This window comes from Periplaneta americana, chromosome 10 (genome assembly GCF_040183065.1).
Source record: "Periplaneta americana isolate PAMFEO1 chromosome 10, P.americana_PAMFEO1_priV1, whole genome shotgun sequence".
In the NCBI taxonomy this organism is placed as follows: Eukaryota; Metazoa; Arthropoda; class Insecta; order Blattodea; family Blattidae; genus Periplaneta; species Periplaneta americana.
Window position 1 is genome coordinate 66,490,106 of NC_091126.1, and position 23,354 is coordinate 66,513,459.

The 23,354-nt window shown below is 36.7% G+C and overlaps 1 protein-coding gene across 6 annotated transcripts in view; it reads right to left on the reverse strand.

Annotated features, from left to right (window-relative positions):
* The window catches only part of LOC138707770 (ras association domain-containing protein 1-like), a 366,200-nt gene that overhangs the window by 49,112 nt on the left and 293,734 nt on the right, over positions 1-23,354 (reverse strand). For all 6 annotated transcript variants that reach the window (XM_069837645.1, XM_069837646.1, XM_069837644.1 and 3 more), the window contains 2 exons: positions 11,416-11,600; positions 9,623-9,721 (listed from right to left, as the gene is read on the reverse strand). In XM_069837645.1, the coding sequence (XP_069693746.1) occupies positions 9,623-9,721; positions 11,416-11,600 (284 nt within the window). The remainder of the gene's footprint in view (positions 1-9,622; positions 9,722-11,415; positions 11,601-23,354) is intronic.

The following is a 23,354-nucleotide window of genomic DNA, read 5'->3' on the forward strand; positions in this document are numbered from 1 at the left end:
ACGAGTAGAGCCTTTGGGCTACTCAGTGATTTTCAAGATTTCCAAATCTCCTATTGAGAACCTGTAGTTCACATAAGGCAGGCATGTCAATTGATGCCCATAGGAGCAAGCGCGCGCTTTACAGCTCAGGAGAGCCTGAGCGCTTTACAGCGGAAAGGAAAGAGACAGACGAAAGAGGTAGTATATGCCGCTTAGTCGAGCTATATTCAGGGATGGCCATCACTGATTCAATGGATAAAGGGAAGAGAACTTATTAAAACTGTATCCATGCTAATTTTTAGATTTGTCTGAGAAGTATAACTGCATGTAAGTTTTAATTTTAATGCTCATTTTTCACAAGTTTGATTTTTTTATTCAAAAGAAATATTTTCTCAGCTTTTTTTTTATATAAAAGTGAAATTTTCAGATATAGGCCTATTTATTTAGTAGCCTTATAGAATGTTTTCGTAAATCTAATATACCGTAAATACGTATTACTGAAGTTAGTGTATTGAAAATTTTGAAAATATTCGCACGGAAATTGTTTGTAAGGAAATAAATTAACAAAGCAACTGCTGTTATATCATAAGCAAAAGATACGTGTCCATGTGTTGTAAAAATGTCAGCTCTATAGCTTCAGCACATTTCGAGAAAATAATTTAATATTCTGATGATAGGAAGTTGGTCACCAATATCACCTTAAAAGCATAATGCGATAAGAGTTTTGTTATGGAATATTAGTTACACTTAAAACATATACAGCAGCCAGGTAACTTTTCTTTGTACTGTAATATTGTTTTGATTGGTTTATTGATTACTTTTATAAGGCTAAAGGTACCATCAATATCAATTCCAACTTATCATGTCATACTCAGTCTCTCTTTTTGAGATATCACTTTCTTTATTAATGCTGTGTTTCATCCATTTAGTACAGTATAGTTGTACTGCTATGGAATTTATGTGAATATTCCTTCTTAACTCTTTATTATGTTATTAACATTTGAAACACAACTGCAATATTAAGAAATTGGTATTAGTACTTTTGTTTTACAGACAATATAAATAATATCAAACAGAAAGAAGCCATATAAAAATAACGACATAAAAATTTCACGTTCCGTCTGAAGTTTATGCATCACTGTTTTCTTAAACCAACAGGCTGCTTATTCATATACACAACCCTTCCTCTTTCCATACTTAGCGCTTGATGCCCGCGCGCGACGTCAAAGTCAGAAAATGCGCTTGCTTTGATATCATTGACATAAGGCAATTTCTTTGTATTCGTTCTATCTCTCCAGTACACGAAAACTGAATAAAATCCACAACATGGCAGCTTTCTGAAGGTTCCCTTGCAAGTTTCGCTAAGTATCCGGATTTCGGCCAGGCAGCTCCACTCGTCCCAAGACTATACTAAAAGCCAGGTTATGAACCGACTAAACCGGAAGCAACGTTCAGTTGGTCTCTTTCTGAGCTCTGTTGCCACATAGTGGGGCGAGATTCAAAGCGTGTTCAGCGTTTGTCACCGATATGTTTAAAATAACTACTGTATATAGTTCTCGATAACACTATCAACAATATTAGTAATTAAAATTACTGTGTTTAAGAAAGCACGAGCTAATGACGCTGGTACGAAATGCGACTCGTAATGCACGTGGTACTGCTTATGGACTGGCTACACTGTCTCCGTGATTCCGTTGCCAGATTTTCGTTAGCAGACGACATTTTCACGCGAGGTCCAATGAAAAGCTCCGTTCTCGTTCTCCCCTCCACCCCCACACTCAACGTGTCATCACTGCACAGGCTACCCCTCTAACCCGCACTTTCCTCTCGCCATTCCAACTACAGTGCATGAGGGTTAAGTTGGCGTGATTTCTACTATCCTTGTCTGCGGTCCTTGTCTATCGACTGTCAACAGATGTAAGGGGGGAAAGGTTTTCTTTTGTAGAATTCTTGGAATTCCCTTCCCTCCTTCTCCCTTGGCCCTTCTAGAACACACTTTTGCAAATCCAATTAGTGGGTCTCTCAGTGGCGTCTTGGCGTTGTTCGAGTTCATTTATTCAGTAGTGTTTAGTGAATAGTGAAGTAAGTGTGTGTCTCGTTGTGTCAATTTAATATAATATAATATAATATAATATAATATAATATAATATAATATAATATAATATAATATAATATAATATACAATAATTCACAATTTAAACAAAATGTTTTCGGAATTGCATGGTTTCCCTGTTATCTTAAACATTGTAATGTGTGTTGTGCTCTTGTTTTTAATAATCATGGTAGGCAATATGGGAAAACGCGGGAAAGCCTTGAAGTCGGACAGTATGAACATGGTTATTAATGTACACAAATTCTTTACTGAAGAATATGAGGCACTGAAACGCGGAAAGCAAACAATATCTGTGTCGAGTGTTATCGAAAGAACTGCTGCAGCGACAGGTATATCGTCTCGTAGTGTTAGCAGGATTTTAAAAAAACAAAGGGAGGCACTAGAAAGTGGAAGTGTTCTGCGAACTCCAGGAAAGAAACGCCCAAACAGGACCCCTCAGAAAACTGCAATTGACTCATTTTCTGCCGCCGCTATAAGACGAGTAATTTATTCTTTGTATCGGACTGATTTTTTGCCTAGTTTGAAGGATATAAATGACGCATTAATTAAGGAAAGCTTATTCACTGGAAGCATATGGAGTTTGAGAGAAATTCTTAAAAAAATGAAATTTAGGTATGTTAAAAATACTCAAGGCAGAAAATTTTTAATGGAAAGGTCAGATGTTATTTTAAAGAGATTTAAATTCTTAAGAAAAATGAAAGAATTACGCGCCACTGGACGCGCCGTTGTTTATCTAGACGAAACTTGGGTTAATGTGAACCATACGAAAAGCAAAGTTTGGAAAAGCGATGATCACGAAATTGACTTCCCACTTCAAACCCCAATAGGAAAAGGTCAACGGTTTATTATTTTACACGCCGGATGTTCGACAGGTTTCATTCCAAACGCGCTTCTAACTTTCAAATCTAAATCAACTAAAGACTACCACGAGGAGATGGACAGCACTGTATTTAAGAACTGATTCATTAATCAATTATTACCAAACATTCCTCTCAATAGCATCATTGTAATGGACAATGCCCCCTATCATTCAACAGAATTCAATAAGGCACCAATTTCATCAACACCGAAATCTGAAATGCAGTCCTGGCTTCGTAACAATAACATTGAATTTGATTTACGATCCACGAAACCTGTATTATATGAACTTGTAAAAACTAAAAAAGATAATTTCAAAACATACGAAATCGACCAAATTGCGACAATGCACTCCCATACTGTAGTGAGACAGCCACCATACCATTGTGATTTAAACGCGATCGAATTAATATGGGGGCAGGTAAAAAATGACGTTGCGAAGCGTAATATTTCGTTCAAAAGTAAAGATGTGAAATTGTTGTTTGAGAGCGCTCTTGCAAAAGTGACGGAAGATAATTGGAGAAAGGCCTGTGAACACGTGGAAAAAGTCGAACAATTTTATTGGGAGAAGGACGGACTAGTAGACGAAATTAGCGATCGATTCGTAATAAATTTGGATGACACGGACACGGACGAGGAACTTTCTGGCGGAGAGGAGTCAGAATTTGAAGAGGAAGAGAGTGCCGCCGCTGCTAACTCCTGGTCGCTGGAAGGAGTGTCGACCATACCGCCGTCACCATAAATGAGGGTAGAGAGAGATGGTGAGTATTCTTTCTCTTTCTAAAAGGGACTAGACAAGTAAATCCTCATGGACTGTACTTCCTGTTTCGTCGGTTCATAACCTGGCTTTTAGTATAGCCTCTTTCGTGCGTCACCAGCTGACATCGGGGAATGTTATGGAATGATAATGGAATGGAGATCGAATGGAATGGTATTGATGCCTGACGTGGAGAAATGGAAGAACCCCGAGAAAAGCCTCAACTGACGCCTTGTCTGCTACAAGTGTTACTATGAATTTCTCAATGAAAAATCCCAGGCCTGACCGGGACTCGATTCAGGACCTTCTGCGCAACAGGCCAAAGGTCTGGTATCTACTAATGAGTAGATATTACGTCAGCATTAACGTGCTATCTGCTGTTTTCTATTTTGCTTCTATTCCTTCATGATATGGGTCAGTGAACTGAGTTTTCTGGCGTTTTGTGAGGCGGTGTTTCCGGTGGTCTGTTTCTTGTTAATTATTTTTCTTGGCGGTTTTCTCTATTCTGTGGTCTCCACATCCTCTCGACATGTTTCAACATCTTGTTCTTACCATTTTTTCCCACGCATTGCATGTAGTATGCTTCTTTTTCTGTCCAGTAGTGGTTTAGCTTATTTGTTGAAGATACTTATTTCACAAATATTGCAAATTTCAATTTGAAGGATCCTATAACACCAAGTGAAACGTGAATACCTGCAAAAATGCTCAGTTCAGTTTCTCAACCATAAGTCCACGCATAAAGAAACTGTGCAATCCACCAACCGCAGATTTCATATTAATTTAAATAGGCGAGTTTTCAAAAACGATAATATTTTATTGGACATCCAGCATAGATAGGTTGGAATTTTTGACACATACCTTTGTTTTTTTTCTAATGCCACTTAAGTTGCTGCTTGTTCTTTTAGAATTTTCGATTGCGTGTTAACATCGACCTATTTACATCGCTACATAAAAGTTATCAGTGGTTTTTTTCTGGCGGAACGCGCTGGGACGGCGTCCCGGCACCTTTTTGTTGCATTTTTCATCATGGAATCGAATATGTGAATAACTATGTTTTCAATATAATTTTTCTTTGAATTCCGCTTAGACCTTCAAAATCTTAGTTGGACGAAAATGAGGTTAAAAACGACAAAATTCCCGTGCAGTGAACAGTAATCATCTCCCCGTCCGCTATAAAATATTCTACACGGACTTCCACCACCTTTTTCTCCAGAAGAAAAGCGGTGGTTATATTATTATTATTATTATTATTATTATTATTATTATTATTATTATTATTATTATTATTATTATTATTATTACTATTATTATTATTATTATTATTATTATTATTACTACCATTAATAAAATCAAATAAGTGTGTTGCGATATCACGGGCGTTCAGTAAAGTGTATCGTCAGTCAAAAAAGTTTGGGAACCACTGTCTTAAAGAAGTTACATAGAATGAGATTTTCTGATAATCCTGATTGCCCCGGATGCAAGTTAGAAAGCTAAACAACGGAACATGTTTACGCTGGGACATTTTTGGACTTACCTACATGGCCTACATCAGCAGCACTCTATTTCGTCCAGCATGTATAGTTTGAGCGATGCACGAGACAATGACGAGCTGCTAAGGAGGTAGTACAATGAGACCATAATAATGACCTAATTGCGTGTAGGCTTATCCCACCCTCATCCTTTATAATCCAATACAATCTAATCCGATCCATTGTTCAATTGTTTACTTATCGAAAAATTATAACTGCTGCGACGACGTGTTTAGCAAGGCTGCCATAGAAACTTTCGAACGTGAGAGGTCTACGACTAGGTATTAAAGGGCTTGTAACGAGATGCAGGAACCTCACATTTAGCATTTCAGTTAAAGATAAGCATATTGTGGCTGGAAGCAGGGGCGTAGGCTATTTAGGCCTAGGCAGACTAGGCAGCTACCTAGGGCGGCAGATTTGAGGGGGCGGCTTTTAAGCTATTGCTGTTGATTTTGTATTATTTTTTAAATTTTATTCATAATCATATTATTATTATTATTATTATTATTATTATTATTATTATTATTATTATTATTATTATTATTATTATTATTATTATTATTATTATTGTATATCCGTGGAAAGGAACCCTAATTCACCAAGCGGTATGCTATGGTTTTAGTTTTGTTATACGGTATACTACTTATCTATACTACTTATTTTTACACAGATAATGTTGAAATATATATCTCCAGTCTTTCAAAGGTAAAGTTTAGCAAGTCTATAAATTGTCTGTAGCAACAAGGCTTTTTGATCACTTCACATAGTGGAGTCCTGTATTCGGTGTTGCAGTCCAGAAGATGTGTCTTTATTTGAAATCTCTTTGCTTCAAATAGAAGGTGTTTCACACTGTGAAGGTCTTCGCGGCAGGAGCAAGTAGAGTCGATGTCTGCTGGAATGTTGAATCTGTCGAAGTAAGTTCCGTATTTCCCATGTCCAGAAAGAAATTGCGTTGTAATGAAAGTGGGTATGAAGTGATGGCTTTTGAGTCGGTCGTGGATTGTTGGGAAGTAGGTGTCTCTTGTTAGTGATCCGGTTGTGCATGTCGTCCATCTAGTATTCCAGTTTTGATGAGTCTGTTATCGTATTTGTTTCTTGATATATGATATTGGTTGTAAAGTGTATGTCGGAGTTTCGCTGCTGGATGCTGCTGCTTTCGCCAGCTCATCAGCTCTTTCATTCCCTCTTACACCATTTTGTCCACGGACCAAAGTGAGATTCATAATCATAACTTTTTAAAAGTGTACATGAACTTAAACGCACAATGAATAGGATATGAATAACATTGGGAACAATGAGTTCAAATTTAATCAACGGTCTGCCAACGGAAAAAGGTAAGTTTTTTTCAATAATAGTGTCACAATGCCATTATAGCACTTCTTTTCAATGTTATACCCTCTAAAGCTACGGTTTGTTTACGGCGATCATCGCCAGCGATTGTCGTCGGAGTTGCTAGCAGTTGAAATGAATGGGCACGGTTTCTTTACAGCGAAGATCGCCAGCGCAGTTCGTTGGACGCGACGCAGATCGCTGGAGGTTGCTTCTGAAGCAAATTCAGGACGCACATCGCCGCATTCGTGTTCAATAATCGATATTTAGACAAGGTCATGTTGTAATATCGAATATCTAATCTGTACACGTTAACCACGTCTGTACGTTTTGGCTGCAAAACAAATCAAGACGTTTTGCAATTTTTCGCGGTCTGAAGACGAAATTATTATTGAATATGTGTCACAACATAATGCTCTTTTTAATATGAGCTTGTGAATTAATAAACAAATTAAACAATAAACCCTTACATTACATATTACATTTTTATCACGCCCGAGCCCCAGAGAATTTCGTTCAGTGTTGGGTAAGGGGGAAATTCTCTCTTCTGTAAGTTTTCTGTGACTAGGCCTACCTAAGTACTTACGCGGTATTCTGAAATATAGCGTTTTTTTTGTAGAGATGTAGTTGATCGTATATACAAGGCATAATAAAAGCCCAAACGAACCTATCACATGTTCGTACATGTAAAGTGTATAAGCGGATTACGAAGGGAACTACCTCAGCGCTAGTTTAGCCATTTTTTTTAATTATTGTTTGGAATACACCATGTAATGTAATACAGTATCATAATAATAATAATAATAATAATAATAATAATAATAATAATAATAATAATAATCAGTTCATAACCTGAGTTACTGCCAATCTTTCAACTGGAGTTACGGGGGTCTTGACAAAATTTGTACGTAATTTAACATTCTCGTTTTCAATTAAACTCAAAACATAATCAAACTGGTCAGGTGAGAGTGTGAAATATTCCTTAAATTTTGTAGCGTTTTTATAAAGATGTCTCATTATCAATGTGTTAAAACATAATTCTGTAAACCTATTCCTGAATATTTCATTAGTCTGTAGCTTGTTCCTTTTATAATACGCATGCGAGATTTTGATATCGTCATCTCCCTCTTGTAGAATAAATAGCAACTTCATTATCTTGGATTTATTCATTATAATTTTAGGTTATGTCCGTGACCTACGTTAATTTACTTGACCATATGTAGTAGATGAAGGAATAAACAAATGAGAATCTACAGCGATGTGCGTCAATAAAGAAACCACTTCTCGGCGATCATCGCCAGCGTTTATAATCGCCGGCGATGTGCGTCCGACGATGATCGCCGTAAACAAACCGTACCTTTACCGTGAGAGTCTCAGGTGATAACATAAAAGAACTTACTGGTATTATATTACGATGCGTTAGGAAGGCAAATCTCGTTGCTCGCAATCATAAGCTTTGTGACGAGAGACGCCGCTAACTCTGTCATAAGAGTAGCCAGTATCAACACTCAATAATGCCCATTCAGACTTAAGTTAAAAAAAAAATATCGCCAGCCATTGTAGCAGTCGGACGCTTCGGAGTTCAGTTTAATTTGAAACTGTAAAGAGTGCAGTTGGTTTGTAATTAGGTGATTTGTATTTTAATATTCATTATAATGAGTGACAGTCGGAAATATCTAAGTGATTCTCAATACTGGAAACACCTCTGATTGAAGTTCTGGCTGATATGTGAATCTATTATCAGACAGTACATCTTATTTGACGATATGTGTCGGAGGAAGAACTGCATCTGAAATCTGATTAGTGTAATATGTAGCTAGTCAGCGATATATACAATGGAAGGGGAAAGGAACTGGTCACCCTATCTCATTATTTTCTGGCCTACTTGCCTTATGAGTGATGCCTTGATGGTGTCAATTGTGGGTCCAGACCTGTCTTCGAACAGTTGACTAAACAAAATACCGGAAACTCTCAAAAGACAAGGCAATAAAAAAAGAGGAAATTGTGATAAAAAGTGAAAAAATAGATGTGCTATTTAAAAAACAAACACAACCAGCTTGTTCCAGTTCGAGTCCAGATACATCAGAGTGTAATAATGTGGCGAACAGTAGATACTGAAAATAGTGGATTGTGTGGTTTATCTAAGTCAGGCGTTTCCGATATTAGAAACAGTAATAACAACACGGAATCAATTATTTCAGTTGATCTAAATAACGCATATAGGGCGAAATAAGGGACGGAAATATTTTTCTCTGTCTAGAGGCGCCAAGTAGCTAGATTCGCCCCTGGCTGGAAGAAGAAAACAAGAGTAACATGGAATATTGCATGCACACTGGTGTTCAAAGATATCTGACGTACGATTTTATGATCGCATGCGTCGGCTCAGAAAAACCAAGGCTTAAGCGAACCTTCTAACCACGGGATAAGTCAGAACCAAAGATATAAAAAATTGACAAACTTTGAAAGAATTCCGCTAGTTATCAATAGGTGGCACCATTATTGGTACGGGTAAAAAGTATCGGGGAAAATGATTATAAAGATTAATCATAAATTATTATCATAATTGACAATATCAGCGGTTGTCAGCTAAACCCAGAGTAGAGGGGGATGAAAGATTGAGTATATGCGATTGGCGATACTGACTATTATCTTCGCAATCTATTCATAGAAGTAATAACCAAAGAAACCACACTTACTCAAACAAATTATCGATCTATTTTACAATTCATTTTGTTTTCAGATAAATCTAGTTCAATATAATAAAAGTTTCAAGTTCAATCTAAAAAAAAATAGATAAATTTTATAGATTGAACTTGGAACTTTTATTATAAATTATCGATCGCTATTGATTAGTAGGGTCAGGTATCTTTGAACGTCAGTGTAACTTATAAGCGAAACCCACATGTGATAAAGCAGCATTATATAAGACACAGATACACTTAACATTTATAGCAAACAAATGTCATAATAATTTCAAACAGTACAATTTTAAAGTAATAAAGACTCCATAAATTCATACTGAATCCACGAATATTGCGTATAAACATTACAACTTACCAAAGTCATGTCAAGTCCGGAGGGATTGGCAGCATTGTATTCTGTGATCATGAGTTGCAGCTGCTCACGGTTAACTGTCAGACATGTTCCTGCATCTTCCTGAAGAAAAAACAATTAAGAACAACATTTTATGGTCTGTACTAATACTGGCAACTTCACTCTACTTCTTTTGGTTTATATTGACACAGACGGTTAGAAAAAGAGAGTTTTTCTCACCAACGACCTGCTTCCACCCTATTGAAGCAGAATGCAAAACCTTCATCCAAATTTTAATTGGTTAATTTATGACGGTTTTTCAACTGCGATGGTTATCTAGCGTCTGAGTGAAATAAAGGTGGTAATGTCAGCGACATGAGTCCAGGGTCCAGCGCCGAAAGTTACCCAGCATTTGCTCTTAATGGGTTGAGAGAAAACCCCGGGAAATCTCAACCAGGTAAATTGAAGCGTTCCTTGCCAAAAAGGGGATGACTCCACTTTTTGGTCAAATTAATGTTTTGCTTATTTCATACGTTAAAACATTTGCCCGATATTTTAGTGCAAAAAGGGTGTGATTCCGAGAATTTGGTAGTGTTACAGAGGAATTGGTGCTGAGCTCCCAATCGTTTCGTTGCAAAAGGAGACAGCTCCTGGAACTATACACAGAATGAACCGAAAGTAATGTTAATTTCAGGGCGCTATTCTTTGAGATATTTCAAACAAAAATTTCATATAATTTTGCTCGTTTTAGCTTCCTTTTTGAGATAAAAATTGTTTTATATGTTTTATGGGAAAGTCACTGATTTAATTCCCAATATTAATGTTTAGGTGAGGGGTTTGGACTTTTTCCATTGCTGGTTGTCACAATCAAAAAATTAAGACACAACGTTTCGAAGGGTGGTTCTCCCTTCGTCTTCAGGTGGAAGGAAGTAGGGAAGAGAAAAAAACCTATTGTTGGGATCGTTACGTACAGCTATTCTGTATGACTGATCGTCGATCGTTAATTCCCAATATATTCAGTCAATTTCATGGAACTCTATCTCTATGCTTCCCACGGCGTGTAAAAGGGATATAACAAAATACATCCATATGACGTTTCACTCTTAATTATTTTTGGATTCCTGATATATTTTAGAAAATTTTTTATTCGATATCGCATTGGCAGCATTCATCGTGGAAGAAATGTAAAATATATTTTTATTTTAAGTAAAGACACAGTAAGTGTTGGTAATATGATCGAACTTAGATTTTTACTAAACTAAGGTCAGGATAAGTATTACGATGATACATATGAAGGTAAAGTGATTTTAAATAGCTTTTGATAACTTTCCGATTTTTAGTTGAAGTTCTTGGGATACAGTGTTGCATCAGTATCAGTGGGATACGTTAATATCTTAGCAACAATGGGATATGACTGGAAAGTAGATTTCTGCAGTGCTTGGGAAAAGTGACATAAGTCAGTTTCCACAAACCTTTTTTGATAATTTATTGACAACTTACGGAACATCTACTCGCTTGGAAAAAAATACATAAGTATTTCTCCCATTACAATAATTCATACAGAAAAAAATCAAATCGACATAAACCAGTGTAAGTTGTCAATAAATTATCAAAAAAGGTTTGTGGAAACTGACTTATGTCACTTTTCCCGAGCACTGCAAATTTAACATCAAGGAAGTCTTCCTTACAACTTTTTTCAACAAAAGTAAGAAGTAGTAAAGAGATCAAATCAAAACCGTGTTGATATGAGGTCGTCATGTAGGATTACATATCGATTTCATCTAAACTAAGAAAGTGAAGTCAACAGTACCACTCACCTCTGTCGAGACTTCTTGAAGCAAAGGCTCTAGGGTTGGATCTGCTATCTCCTCGAGGCCAACAACGTGTTCCACGCTCTCCGGTTCGGCCTCTGGCACGGCTGCAGCCTTTGCCCCATCATTCTCTCCACGACAGTCTAGTGTTACCAAATTTCGGCAATGCGGATGGCAGGTATAATGGCAGTCTGGAAGAAAATTGGGACATTAAATTGTATTTAAACTTATTTGTCTATAATGATTTGTATTAAAATATATTATAATCAGGGTACAGATAAAACAATTTTAATTTTTAGTTAAAACAGCTGGATGTAGTTCAATCAATAGCCAAGATGAAGCCTTGACCTCGGAACCACGTTTTGGGCATGAATGTTTGTCCGTTGGTAATGTCATATTATAGACGGAGTTATGGTGGGGTATGGGGGGCACTGCCCCCCCCCAGACTTCTCTGACCTCTTTTTTTCAATTATTCTATTGAATTCAAAATATCTGTTTTGCTTTTGTTTATGATTAAGTTTCTGGGCTTAAATTGATGAATTAATGTTTTCAGATAATGTGTCTGGACTGTAATACTGTATTTATTTTAAATTTCTGAATGTATGAGAATTCCTATACCTCATTTGAGGAATGGAAGCACTGTAACTTTTCTTCTGTAAGAGCCTGTACTCATGTGTTAGAAGTCTGCAGGTGTTCAGGCCGCCACTTGGAGATATATGAATAACATACTGCACAAAAATGCAGAAAAAAGAAAAGTGATCCCGGTATAATATGTAAACTTAAAGAAGAGGAGATCCAATAAAATAATTAGAATTTACATTTCATATGATATCTTCGGAAAGTAAACTTAATATAAAAAAGTTTCTCTTAGCACTGTTACGTAGTTATATTGATGTATGCATGTGTTTCTGTACGAGAGAGAAAAAGAGGGAGATTGTTTTAAGTTATGCCCTATTATAATTTTTGTAGTAGACCTACAATTCAACTCTGTTCGAAACATCGCGGATATGGATGTAACACTGTAAGAAACATGCCCCCCGAAAATACTTTTATAAAATGATCATATTCCGATATGCTGTATCATGGTCAAACTATAACCATGGGAGGTGGTAAATGATGTCGCCCATAACCCCGCTATATGGGGATTCTATGGTTTTGCTTTGTCCCCCCCCAAGGAAATGGTTCTCTCTTCGCCTATTTGTCATATCAAGTGATGTCTTAGATTTACACTTCATTTGGAGTGAGAACTACGTTTTATGTACGTCAGAATTTATTATTGTACAGTAGTGGCAAAAAAAAAAACCGGACCGACCCTTGTAGCTGATTTCAGAGCCTTGTTCACTCCAGAGCACGATAGACTGGTAGCTAAGACGTTCATGGTTCGAATCTTGCCTGGGAAGGAAACTTTTTTTGTTCCTTATTCGAATTTATTCCCAATACTTTTCGATTGCAGCGATATTTTACTACTTAATTAACTTATTATTCCCAGAACATGAATTTTAGTCCACACCTGTGGAGTAACGGTCAGCGCGTCTGGCCGCGAAACCAGGTGGCCCGGGTTCGAATCCCGGTCGGGGCAAGTTACCTGGTAGAGGTTTTTTTCCGGGGTTCTCCCTCAACCCAATACGAGCAAATGCTGGGTAACTTTCGGTGCTGGACCCTGGACTCATTTTACCGGCATTATCATCTTCATTTCATTCAGACGCTAAATAACCTAGATGTTGATATAGCGTCGTAAAATAACCCAATAAAATAAAATAAAACATGAATTTTACCAGAAATCGAAAAATATTGGGAATAAATTTGAATAAGGAACAAAAAAAGTTTCCTTCCCAGGCAGGATTCGAATCACGAAAGTCTTAGTTACCAGTCTATCGTGCTCTGGAGTGAACAAGGCTCTGAAATCAGCTACAAGGGTCGATCCGGTTTTTTTGACACTACTGTACATCTCTGGATAAGTAACACTGTTAATCAAATTTCGTGTCTCCTGCCAGTTTTAACGGCCATTCATTTAGAACCTCCGTAACAATGCTGGAATATGAATATTATATTCCTGATTCGAGCGTCATAGTCTATTGCTGTCTAGCCGCGTATCCAAGAAGCGAAGCTGCCACGCGCAACCGGCTTTAGCGGCAGCCCCTCTTGTTGTTTGCCTCGTCAGTTTGTTCTTTTGATAACGAAGCAAGAACGCAAAGCAGCGGAAGCTATCAGTTAGCACGCGGAAATTGAGGCAGTAATATCGGGTAGTGTGATGGCACCTTTATCAACGAACAGTCCACACGGAGCGAGTTAATCACTGCGAGGAACCTTTGATCGCGCCCATAAACCGACTGGATTTGGCTCACGGGAGAGCAGCCTCGCACCCTATCTCGTATGCCTACTATTGTGAGGCAACGTATCCACTGACAAGCAAACATTCTAACGAGGGTAAATAAAACGTTAAATATTTTTCTTTCACCATGTTAATAATGTCAAAAGAAGTGTTTATACAAATTTTGGCCACTCGACTGCAATTACCGGGGCCGTAGAAAAATAAGTTCGCCAGGGGCCGTTAACAGAAAGAAAACACAATTTCATTGGATAAATTTATTGGAACAGACACAGCAATTGTTGAGCAATTTTTTAACATACTCCCCACCGGAATTGAGACATATGTCATGTAATGGGGTCGACAGACAGGTGCAGACGGCTGTCAAACCTTAGTTCCGATTTCAGGCGACTGAATTGTCTAATACTTCAGTAATAATATGACCGCATTTACAACGGAAGAAGTGATTGGATGACGTCAATAAAAACAATTGGCTGTAGAATAGGTCATTTTAATATCATAGATGCCGTATTTGTTTCTAATTTTTATAGTTTTCAATAATTAAACGTCAATTTGTCCAATTTTAATGTAGCCTATGTTGTTGTTCTGGTTATGAAGGTTAAATGTGCAAACTTTGGCAAATATCGGTCAAAAGCTTGTATATTTGTATAGAATACATACATACATACATACATACATACATACATACATACATACATACACACAGCCACCGGCGTAGCTCTGTTGGCTAAAGCGCTTGTCTGCCGTTCCAGAGTTGCGTTCGGGCGCGGGTTCGATTCCCGCTTGGGCTGATTACCTGGTTGGGTTTTTCCGGGGTTTTCCCCAACCGTAAGACAAATGTCAGATGATCTATGGCGAATCCTCGGCCTCATCTCGCCAAATACCATCTCGCTATCACCAATCCCATCGACGCTAAATAACCACGTAGTCGATACAGCGTAGTTAAATAACCAAGTAAAAAATACATGCATACGTACATACATACAGTCCACACCTGTGGAGTAACGGTTAGCGCGTCTGGCCGCGAAACCAGGTGGCCCGGGTTCGAATCCCGGTCGTGACAATTTACCCGGTTGAAGTTTTTTCCGCGGCTTTCCTTCAACCCAATATGAGCAAATGCTGGGTAACTTTCGGTGCTGGACCCCGAACTCATTTCGCCGGCATTATCACCATCTCATTCAGACGCTAAATAACCTAAGATGTTGATAAAGCGTCGTGAAATAACCTACTAAAATTACATACATACATACATACATACATACATACATACATAGCCACATTGACTTTTGTATGTAAGATTAGAGTAACATAATTAAATTTATGATAATATAAGCTGAAAGATCTTTATTTATTATTTTACATATAGGTGTCGGCCTTGGTAGCGCATTCGGTATAGCGCTGGCATTCTGTGCTCGAGGTTGCGGGTTCGATCCCGGCCCAGGTCGATGGCATTTAAATGTGCATAAATGAGACAGGATCATGTCAGTAGATCTACTGGCATATAAAAGAACTCTTGCAAGACAAAATTCCGACCCACCGGCGACGCTGATATAACCTCGGCAGTTGCGAGCGTCGTTAAATAAACTATAATTATTACATATAGGTTTGCGTTGTTTTTATCCAGGTACTGAGTAATTTGCATTTAACGATGTCAGTGCAGGCTCGTAGATTCACGTTATTCAGCTTTACAATAAAATCTATTGAGGCACGTAATACTGACATTCTGTTAAAGTATACTGTACATCAATACAACAAAAACATCTAATAAACTTAACGCGGCACAATGTGCGCGAAACTGCTAATTGGCAACGAACGGAAGTGCAATACTCAATTGTGTGTATATCCCATACACAAAACCAGAAAAACAAACCTGGAACCATGTTGGGTAACCTTTTGAGTACGGACAAAAATTACAAGCAACAATTAAGTCTATAGAAAACCAGTATAAATAAAACCAATTTTTGTTACTTAGCGCAGAATAATAAAGTTTACTCTAAGGAAACGGTTGCCTATAGCAACGACAAATTACCGTATTATTTTCATACCACACCTTGACTTCCTTGTCCGTCTGTCTTCTTGGCGGAATCATATTTTAAATTGAGAATCTGATTGTGGTTAACACGTTATGGAAATCCGCTGTATGTCGGCCTAGAAAAGAGCCCAGAAGTGAAGTAGGTCACAAATTTCAAGGCGCTTTAATTAACATGTAATAGTACCTAGAAAGTTGCACACGATCGATGATCCCTCCCAGCAATTTAGCACACTTCACGCCTGTATTGGTTGGATGATCGTTCACCTCTGTTGAGGCATTTGGATGTGAGGACAGCAGTTGGCGTCATGGACGGATGTTCCTATTTGTATGTGATAACTGATAAATACAGATTCTAAAGTTCTTAGCTTTGGTCTCGCACCTACATAATCATTTTTCCTTTTTGGATAAATATTGTTAACGAAACTCAGCGTTTGACGAAATTTCTCTGTCTGAATTGCGTTCTTGTGTGATGTTGTAAGTAGTTTTATAAATCACTTCGCATTTATGCATGTAAACTACACAATTATCACTTGTTCTAATCAATATCTAAGGTCCGCTGTATTAAATCATAGTCAAATAAAACGTACCCATAAGGATTAAAACTATAATACATATAGTATTACTTTAACACCCCTCTTTATTGTTATAAATATTGACTTGACACTGCAATAGGCTATAAAAAGTGAATTCTAAGGGACAGATAATACCTCTTTGGAAATTATGCAGTTATCACTTAGTGTCATCAAACAAACGATGAGAAGAAACTTTGGTGAAAATAACCACTTCATTCCACATACTTTCAAGTTAATTTATAGCGCTCTATATTTTCTAGGCGTAAGAATAGAGAAGAAAGTGTCAAGAGTTAGAAGGAAGACGTGTACCGTAGAAGAGGGTAAAGTCAATCAAAATTTTGCAATTTTTTATGATATTGAGGTTATGCAATGGAGCGAAGTTCCTCAGAAAATAGCATTTTGTCGTCATATCCTTCACTTATGAAGGCACATTACAAGAAGTGAATTACAATCTTATCTGCTTAAATAGGGTAAAGTCGATCACCATTCAATTTTTAGTTTAAGATCGGTTTTAAAATATTGCGGAGTAAAGTCGATCACTGTATGTTAAAAAACAAAAACAAATTAAGTGTATTACATATATTTTATTTGTTATAAGGGGTGTAGAAAACAATAATAATCTACAATATATGCCTAAAGCATTATATAGTGTGTCTTTTGTCACTGTGATCATACAATTCGATACATTTAGGCCTGTAGATCTCCACTGTACAAACGTGACTATGACTGCCAACTTACAAAACATAAAAAACACATTTTAATACTTCACATATCAACAAATAAAGATTTAAGAATTCAAAATTTACACTTCAATTATAATCTAAAATACAATTCAACATTGCTTAGGTTTATGTCAGATGTTATTTGAAATCTTCCCTTCTCATGTCAATTTAGAAACTATGTTGTTCCCATAGTCAGGTACAGAGGAGTATACAAAATATGTTCCTTTGGCAGTGCTTCTCTTACGCAAGAAATTCATCATAATTTTGTCTTCCTCTTTCCCCCCTATCCCATCAATATAAGCTATACTATGACACTTTTCTGTTTGTTAGTTGAAGGTATTTCGCTGAATAATTTATTCTTCCTGCTGGTCCTATCTGCTTCGAGTAGGTCGATGGCATGATCAACTTAACCCTACAAAGGTACAAGTTTTCTTAAAATGATAAGTTTCAATACTAACATTTACGAACTGCAAAACTATTATTTCAGGATACAATCTCAACAAAAAGTACTTACGTATACTTCCTGTCTCCTTTCACTGCTGACGATAATTTAGAGTTTGTAAGACTTTGTTTTCATTTAAGAGAAAAAGCTGAAAATAACAATTTTCACTTCAACGGTAATTACACCGTGTTCCCATTGCTGGCATTCGCAGGCTTTTTGTTGTCCCTCTTGCTCACATTTGCAATTTCAGGTAATGAAGTCAGCATAACGAAATTTTAACAAGTAACTGAGAGAATATATAATTTTCAATAAAAATCGCAAGTGATCGATTATACACCCATTGATTGACTTTACCCACTTCTACGGTAAAGAGTGACGTAAGATGGACATAGTAACATTAAATTAGAGAGAACGAATATCAGAATCAAATGACAGGTTAAAGAGAGAGAAATTAGTAGTGAAATTAAATGAATTGGAAATTAATGTGAATCGGTGTTGTGGAGTTGAGAGTAGCATCGGGGGTACTAAAAGTGTAGTAGTATTCTAGATGTAAGTATACGGAAAGAAGCAATAAACAGGGAATTAGGGAGAGAAACGAAGTAAAAGAAATACGTACGTAAATAAATATAGGAGAGAATAGTATGGAAATAATATTATATGATGTGTCTAAAATAGAGAACATAAAAATTTATACAAAAAATTTAGAGAAAATAGCCGAGAAAAAATAAGAGTAGATGGATTTGAGAATCGAGGAGAAAAATTACGCAAATAATTAATGAAAGGAATATGCAATATTTAAGTAGGAAAGGGAAAATGAAGGAAGGCAATCTAGTTAGGAGAGAGAATAGAAGAGATGGATCGGGAATGCCACCAGCATGGCTCAGTCAGTTAAGGCGCTTGCCTGCCGGTCTGAAGTTGCGCTCGGGTGCGGGTTCGAACCCCGCTTGGGCTGATTACCTGGTTGGTTTTTTTTCCGAGGTTTTTCCAAACCGTAAGGTGAATGACCGGTAATCTATGGCGAATCATCGGCCTCATCTCGCCAAATACCATCTCGCTATCACCAATCTTATCGACGCTAAATAACCTAGTAGTTGATACAGCGTCGTTAAATAACCAACTAAAAAAACTAGATCGGCAAGGATATATAGCAATGCATTTAGAACGGAAGGATAGAAATTGAATGGGAAATACTGTACTTAGTCAATGAATATATTAACATAAAACAATGGAATAGAAATAGATAAGAATTAGACAAGATTATAGTGAAGAAAAGGGACAGAGTGTTAATAATAATAATAATAATAATAATAATAATAATAATAATAATAATAATAATACTCTGTGGACAAAGGATAGTATGTGGTTAATTTTAAAGAGATAGTGGATCGAAAAGCAGAAATGTAAAGATCCAATATAAATATGAATTGAAATGTTGGCTGGCAAATAAACATATATATCATATTTTCTAGGCATCAGGGATCGAGCCTTGAAATTATGTAAACTGACAAATTATTCGTCAATTTTAAAGCATCGAAATATTCGAAATGCTACTATCAGTTTGTTTTTTTTAGTAGGTTATTTTACGACGACTTCTTAGGTTATTTAGCGTCTGAATGAGATGAAGGTGATAATGCCGGTGAAATGAGTCTGGAGTTCAGCACCGAAAGTTACCCAGCATTTTCTCATATTAGGTTGAGAGAAAACCCCGGAAAAAACCTCAACCAGGTAACTTGCCCCGGCCGGGAATCGAACCCGGGCCGCCTCGTTTCGCGGGCAGACATTCTAACCGTTACTCCACAGGTGTGGACTTAATAATGGTTGTTCAGATGATAATTAGCTACGGATTACTCACATATGTCGGTAGTGATATCGATCAGGCTACTTTAAGAACAGAAAAGTTTAGCTGTGTGCACATTTAAAATTCTGGACGAGTTAGTTACGCTTTGTTTTGTCTGCGAATGTGGACGCTTCCTGGAAACACAGAGGTGTGTTTGCTGCTGCCAGTTGTAAAGTGGGCGTAAGGTAGGACGCGTTGTAACAACTGTCATTTATGTGATTCACACTACGTACAACCGAAATCGCTTATAAAAGGACGCGATTAAAATCATAAGACCATTTTCTATTACTATTTAGATGTGAAATAAGTGCGACAAGCGGAAAATTTCTTTAGGAAGACTAAACAAAGAAGGAAATGCAATGATATAGGTGCAGTTTTGGTAATGAAAGAATTGTAAGTCCGATATTTTTGATACACTAACGACAGAAGCATACGTCGGGAATATTCACAAGCAGTTTTCAAATCAATTGATTAAATAAAGTACCGGGACATTATTTTATTCTTACTAATATTTCTAGTATTAACCTGGCTATACCTTTGGATTAACGGTTGAGAACTGGAAACACAGCATTTGTGTGCGCTCATAACTGAGTTCTGGCGTCATGTCAGCTCATGTGAGTTGTGTGGATATAAAGGAAAAATTGTGACGGTGTCGTGTATAGTTCCTGGGGTAGCTCAGTCGGTAGAGCGTTCGCGCGCTAAGCGAAGGGTCCCGGGATCGATACCCGACTCCGGAAAAATTTTTCCTTGAAATTATTCAACCGGAAACACCGTTTGCTACCCACTTCCACGACCGGAATTTGATGATACTGGCGTAAAATACAAACAAATCATTTTAATAGGTACAGGAGAGAAGAAAAGTAGTTCATCCATTTACGTAAAGTAGGAAATATCACGATTTTGAGTTTGATAATTTTCATTAGGTTTTTCTGTAATCAAAATACAGTACAGTATTAACAAAAAATAATTTTTGTAGTAAGTGCGTAAGAATGATATCATTTTTAGTTAAAAATTGCAAAATAAAATCTATACAAAGCAATTAACAACACATTTTTAACTTCAGAATACTAGCCAATTAAAGAAATGACACTTCTGAATAGTCCATTCTCTATTTGTAATATTTTTTTGCCCGTAAAACTAAATAAATAAGGTATTTTACTAACAATTTCAAATTAATGTAACTTTCAAAATATTGCGATGATTAAGAAAAATGTTTATATGACATTTTTTGCTCAGAATGTATTCGGAAATAAGCTCCGTAAGTGACGGTAAATCCTCGTGAATCACCCTGTATGTAGATATCTGATAGTAACTGGACATTTTTGTTTCTGTATGAACGTAGTTTCTGCAGGCATGGTTTGGTCCTCTTCCAGCGCAAAATATCGGTATGTATTTCTTTGACGTGCTAGATTTTGTGCGCTGCTATATTCATATAGGCCTACATACCAAGAGATCCCCCTAGATGTTGATACAGCGTCGTAAAATAATCCAATAAAATAAAAAGTAAAAAAACCAAGAGATCCCTTCTACGTGGAGTAGAGCTGGTGACGGAGCGAGTAGAACTGTTGAGTTATTCGGTTCTATCGGTTTATGTGTTTGGCAGCGGAGCACCGAAGTTACTCGGTTAACCGTAGCCGTTATCGGTCAGTTCAAACAGAGTTCACGTGTTTTACTTAATTCTAGCAGACAACATCGTAGGTACTGTTGTATTTAAATAGTTTCTGCTGCAGGACAAATTATTTCCTTATCCCCAAGGCGGGTTGAAAGGCCTCTAGTATTGAAGAGGAGTTCATCCTATTATATGACCTGTCAAGTGGGCCTAATGAACACTGACAGTCTGAACATATTACTGTACATAATAATAATAATAATAACATTATTATTTATATTATTATCATCACATTGGAATGTTTGATTAATATTAAAATATTTTAAAAAAGGAAGTGCATTATATTTTTCTTCTATTTGTGTTTATTGGATTTGTGTTACCTCATCAGCCATCATTTTATTTGTATTTATTTCTACGAATTATGTTACCTAATTACTTTAATTTACCAATAATATTACTCTTCACTAAAGAGAACATGGTTGTATTGAAGGCTAGTAATGTTATAAAATAAAATAAACATTATGTTCTTCAGTTTATGATTCCACGTTTTATTGATTATTTTATCCACTTTCCGTAATAGTAAATAGGCAACACTTCATGGAGCCCGTTTCTTTCTATCTTCTTTTTTACTTAGCTGCAGCGTTTAACGTTTACCTCACATGTTAATTTATTAGCTGTTAGTATTATAAATTATTTTATCAATTTTATTTCGTCTGTCATATATAACAATACTGAAAGTTAAATAGGCCTTTCATACAAAATAACTCCGCAAATAGTTGTAATCACAAAAATTAAATTTGCAACCGTCATTTTGCAATGAAGGGAAGCACTTTTTTCTCGTCAATTGGCAAAGCGAAAGCGTTTTACTACAACGCTTTTAAAACACGTTTGGTTTCACTTTCAAAGTACGTTCTAAAATCGACTAAATCTATCTAAATTTTAAACCTGCCGCCACAAATTTGTACTCGGTACTGTACTCGATTCAACCGAGTAATGACGTCACAATAACTGCTCCGAACCGAACCGCTCCGTCCCCAGCCCTAACGTGAAGTAAAGTTTTATTGTGTATCCGGTCGAGTGTGGTGAAACATAATCCTAATGAGAAGAGCTGTACTGTAATTGAACTAAAGAAAAGAGGGTTTGTCACTTAAAAATATACCCGCAAGATGCCAGTGCTCTGATTAGTGAAGAGGAGAAAAAGAAAGGAAAAAGTACGGAAGGAAAAAAGTAACGAGAGTGAATGAGGCTTCATTTTCTACTGCGTGAATAAATGTTGAAGTTTATAGCCCTTCTGTGTGCATTGTCATTAAAGTTAAAGTATTGGTCGAACGAAATACAATCGTGTAAAAGAAATCCATAAATTAGAAAATAGCAGGATTAACCTTTCACTCTGTTACATTAAACATTCTGGACTGATGACGGTTATGGGTGCATGGATGTTTATAATGCTGTACATCCTTCCGTACTGAAATCTATTTCGGTTTCAAGTGATGGCCAGATACCTGCCACTTATAAACCTACACAGAACTCTTGCTGCTTCAACTCCTACTCAACACAATCATAGTACTACCAATACTTCCGCGCAATTCACAGTTTTCTAAAATAAAAGTGCTGTTTATTTTTCGGACAAGAGCGAAAGCTAACGACTTAGTTGTCAAATCTAAAAAGAAAATATGATTTTTTTACTGTCTTTATGCTGATATCATACTTACACCACAGTCTAGTATATACAGTCACGAAGCTCAATACGTAATAAATATGCATCCATAGATAGTTGCTAACCACTAGGACCGCTAATATCGCCTCATTACAGACAATGCGAAATAGTACCGGCACAGTCTATTGTTCCTAGCACCCTCAGAACTCAAGCTTCGTGACTGTATATATAGTGATATTTTATTTCTACTAACATTTCCAATATTAACCTGGCTATATCTTTGGATTAACGGTTGATAACGGAAAAACCGTTTGCTACCCCCTTCCACGACTGGACTTCGATGATACTGGCGTAAAATACAAACAAATTACTTTACTAGGTATAGGAGGGAAGAAAAGTAGTTCATCCATTTACGTAAATTAGGAAATATCGCGATTTTGAGTTTGATAATTTTCATTAGGTTTTTGTTTAATCAAAATACAGTAGTGTATTAACAATAAGTGTTTTTACTCACAAACTGAGCTGTCCATTCGGACATATTCATTATGTGTATATTATACTGTCTACAGCACATTAGCGTACAATATAGAGAATGAAGTCAAATTGAAAAGTAATCATAATATGAATATTTAAACACATTTTTGAAAATGGTGGCCGTTCATTTCGATACAGGCTTCAGTTCTTTTGTGCATATTATCGCACTATAGACTACTGTACCTAATTCCAATTACCAGTTTCGTCCTTC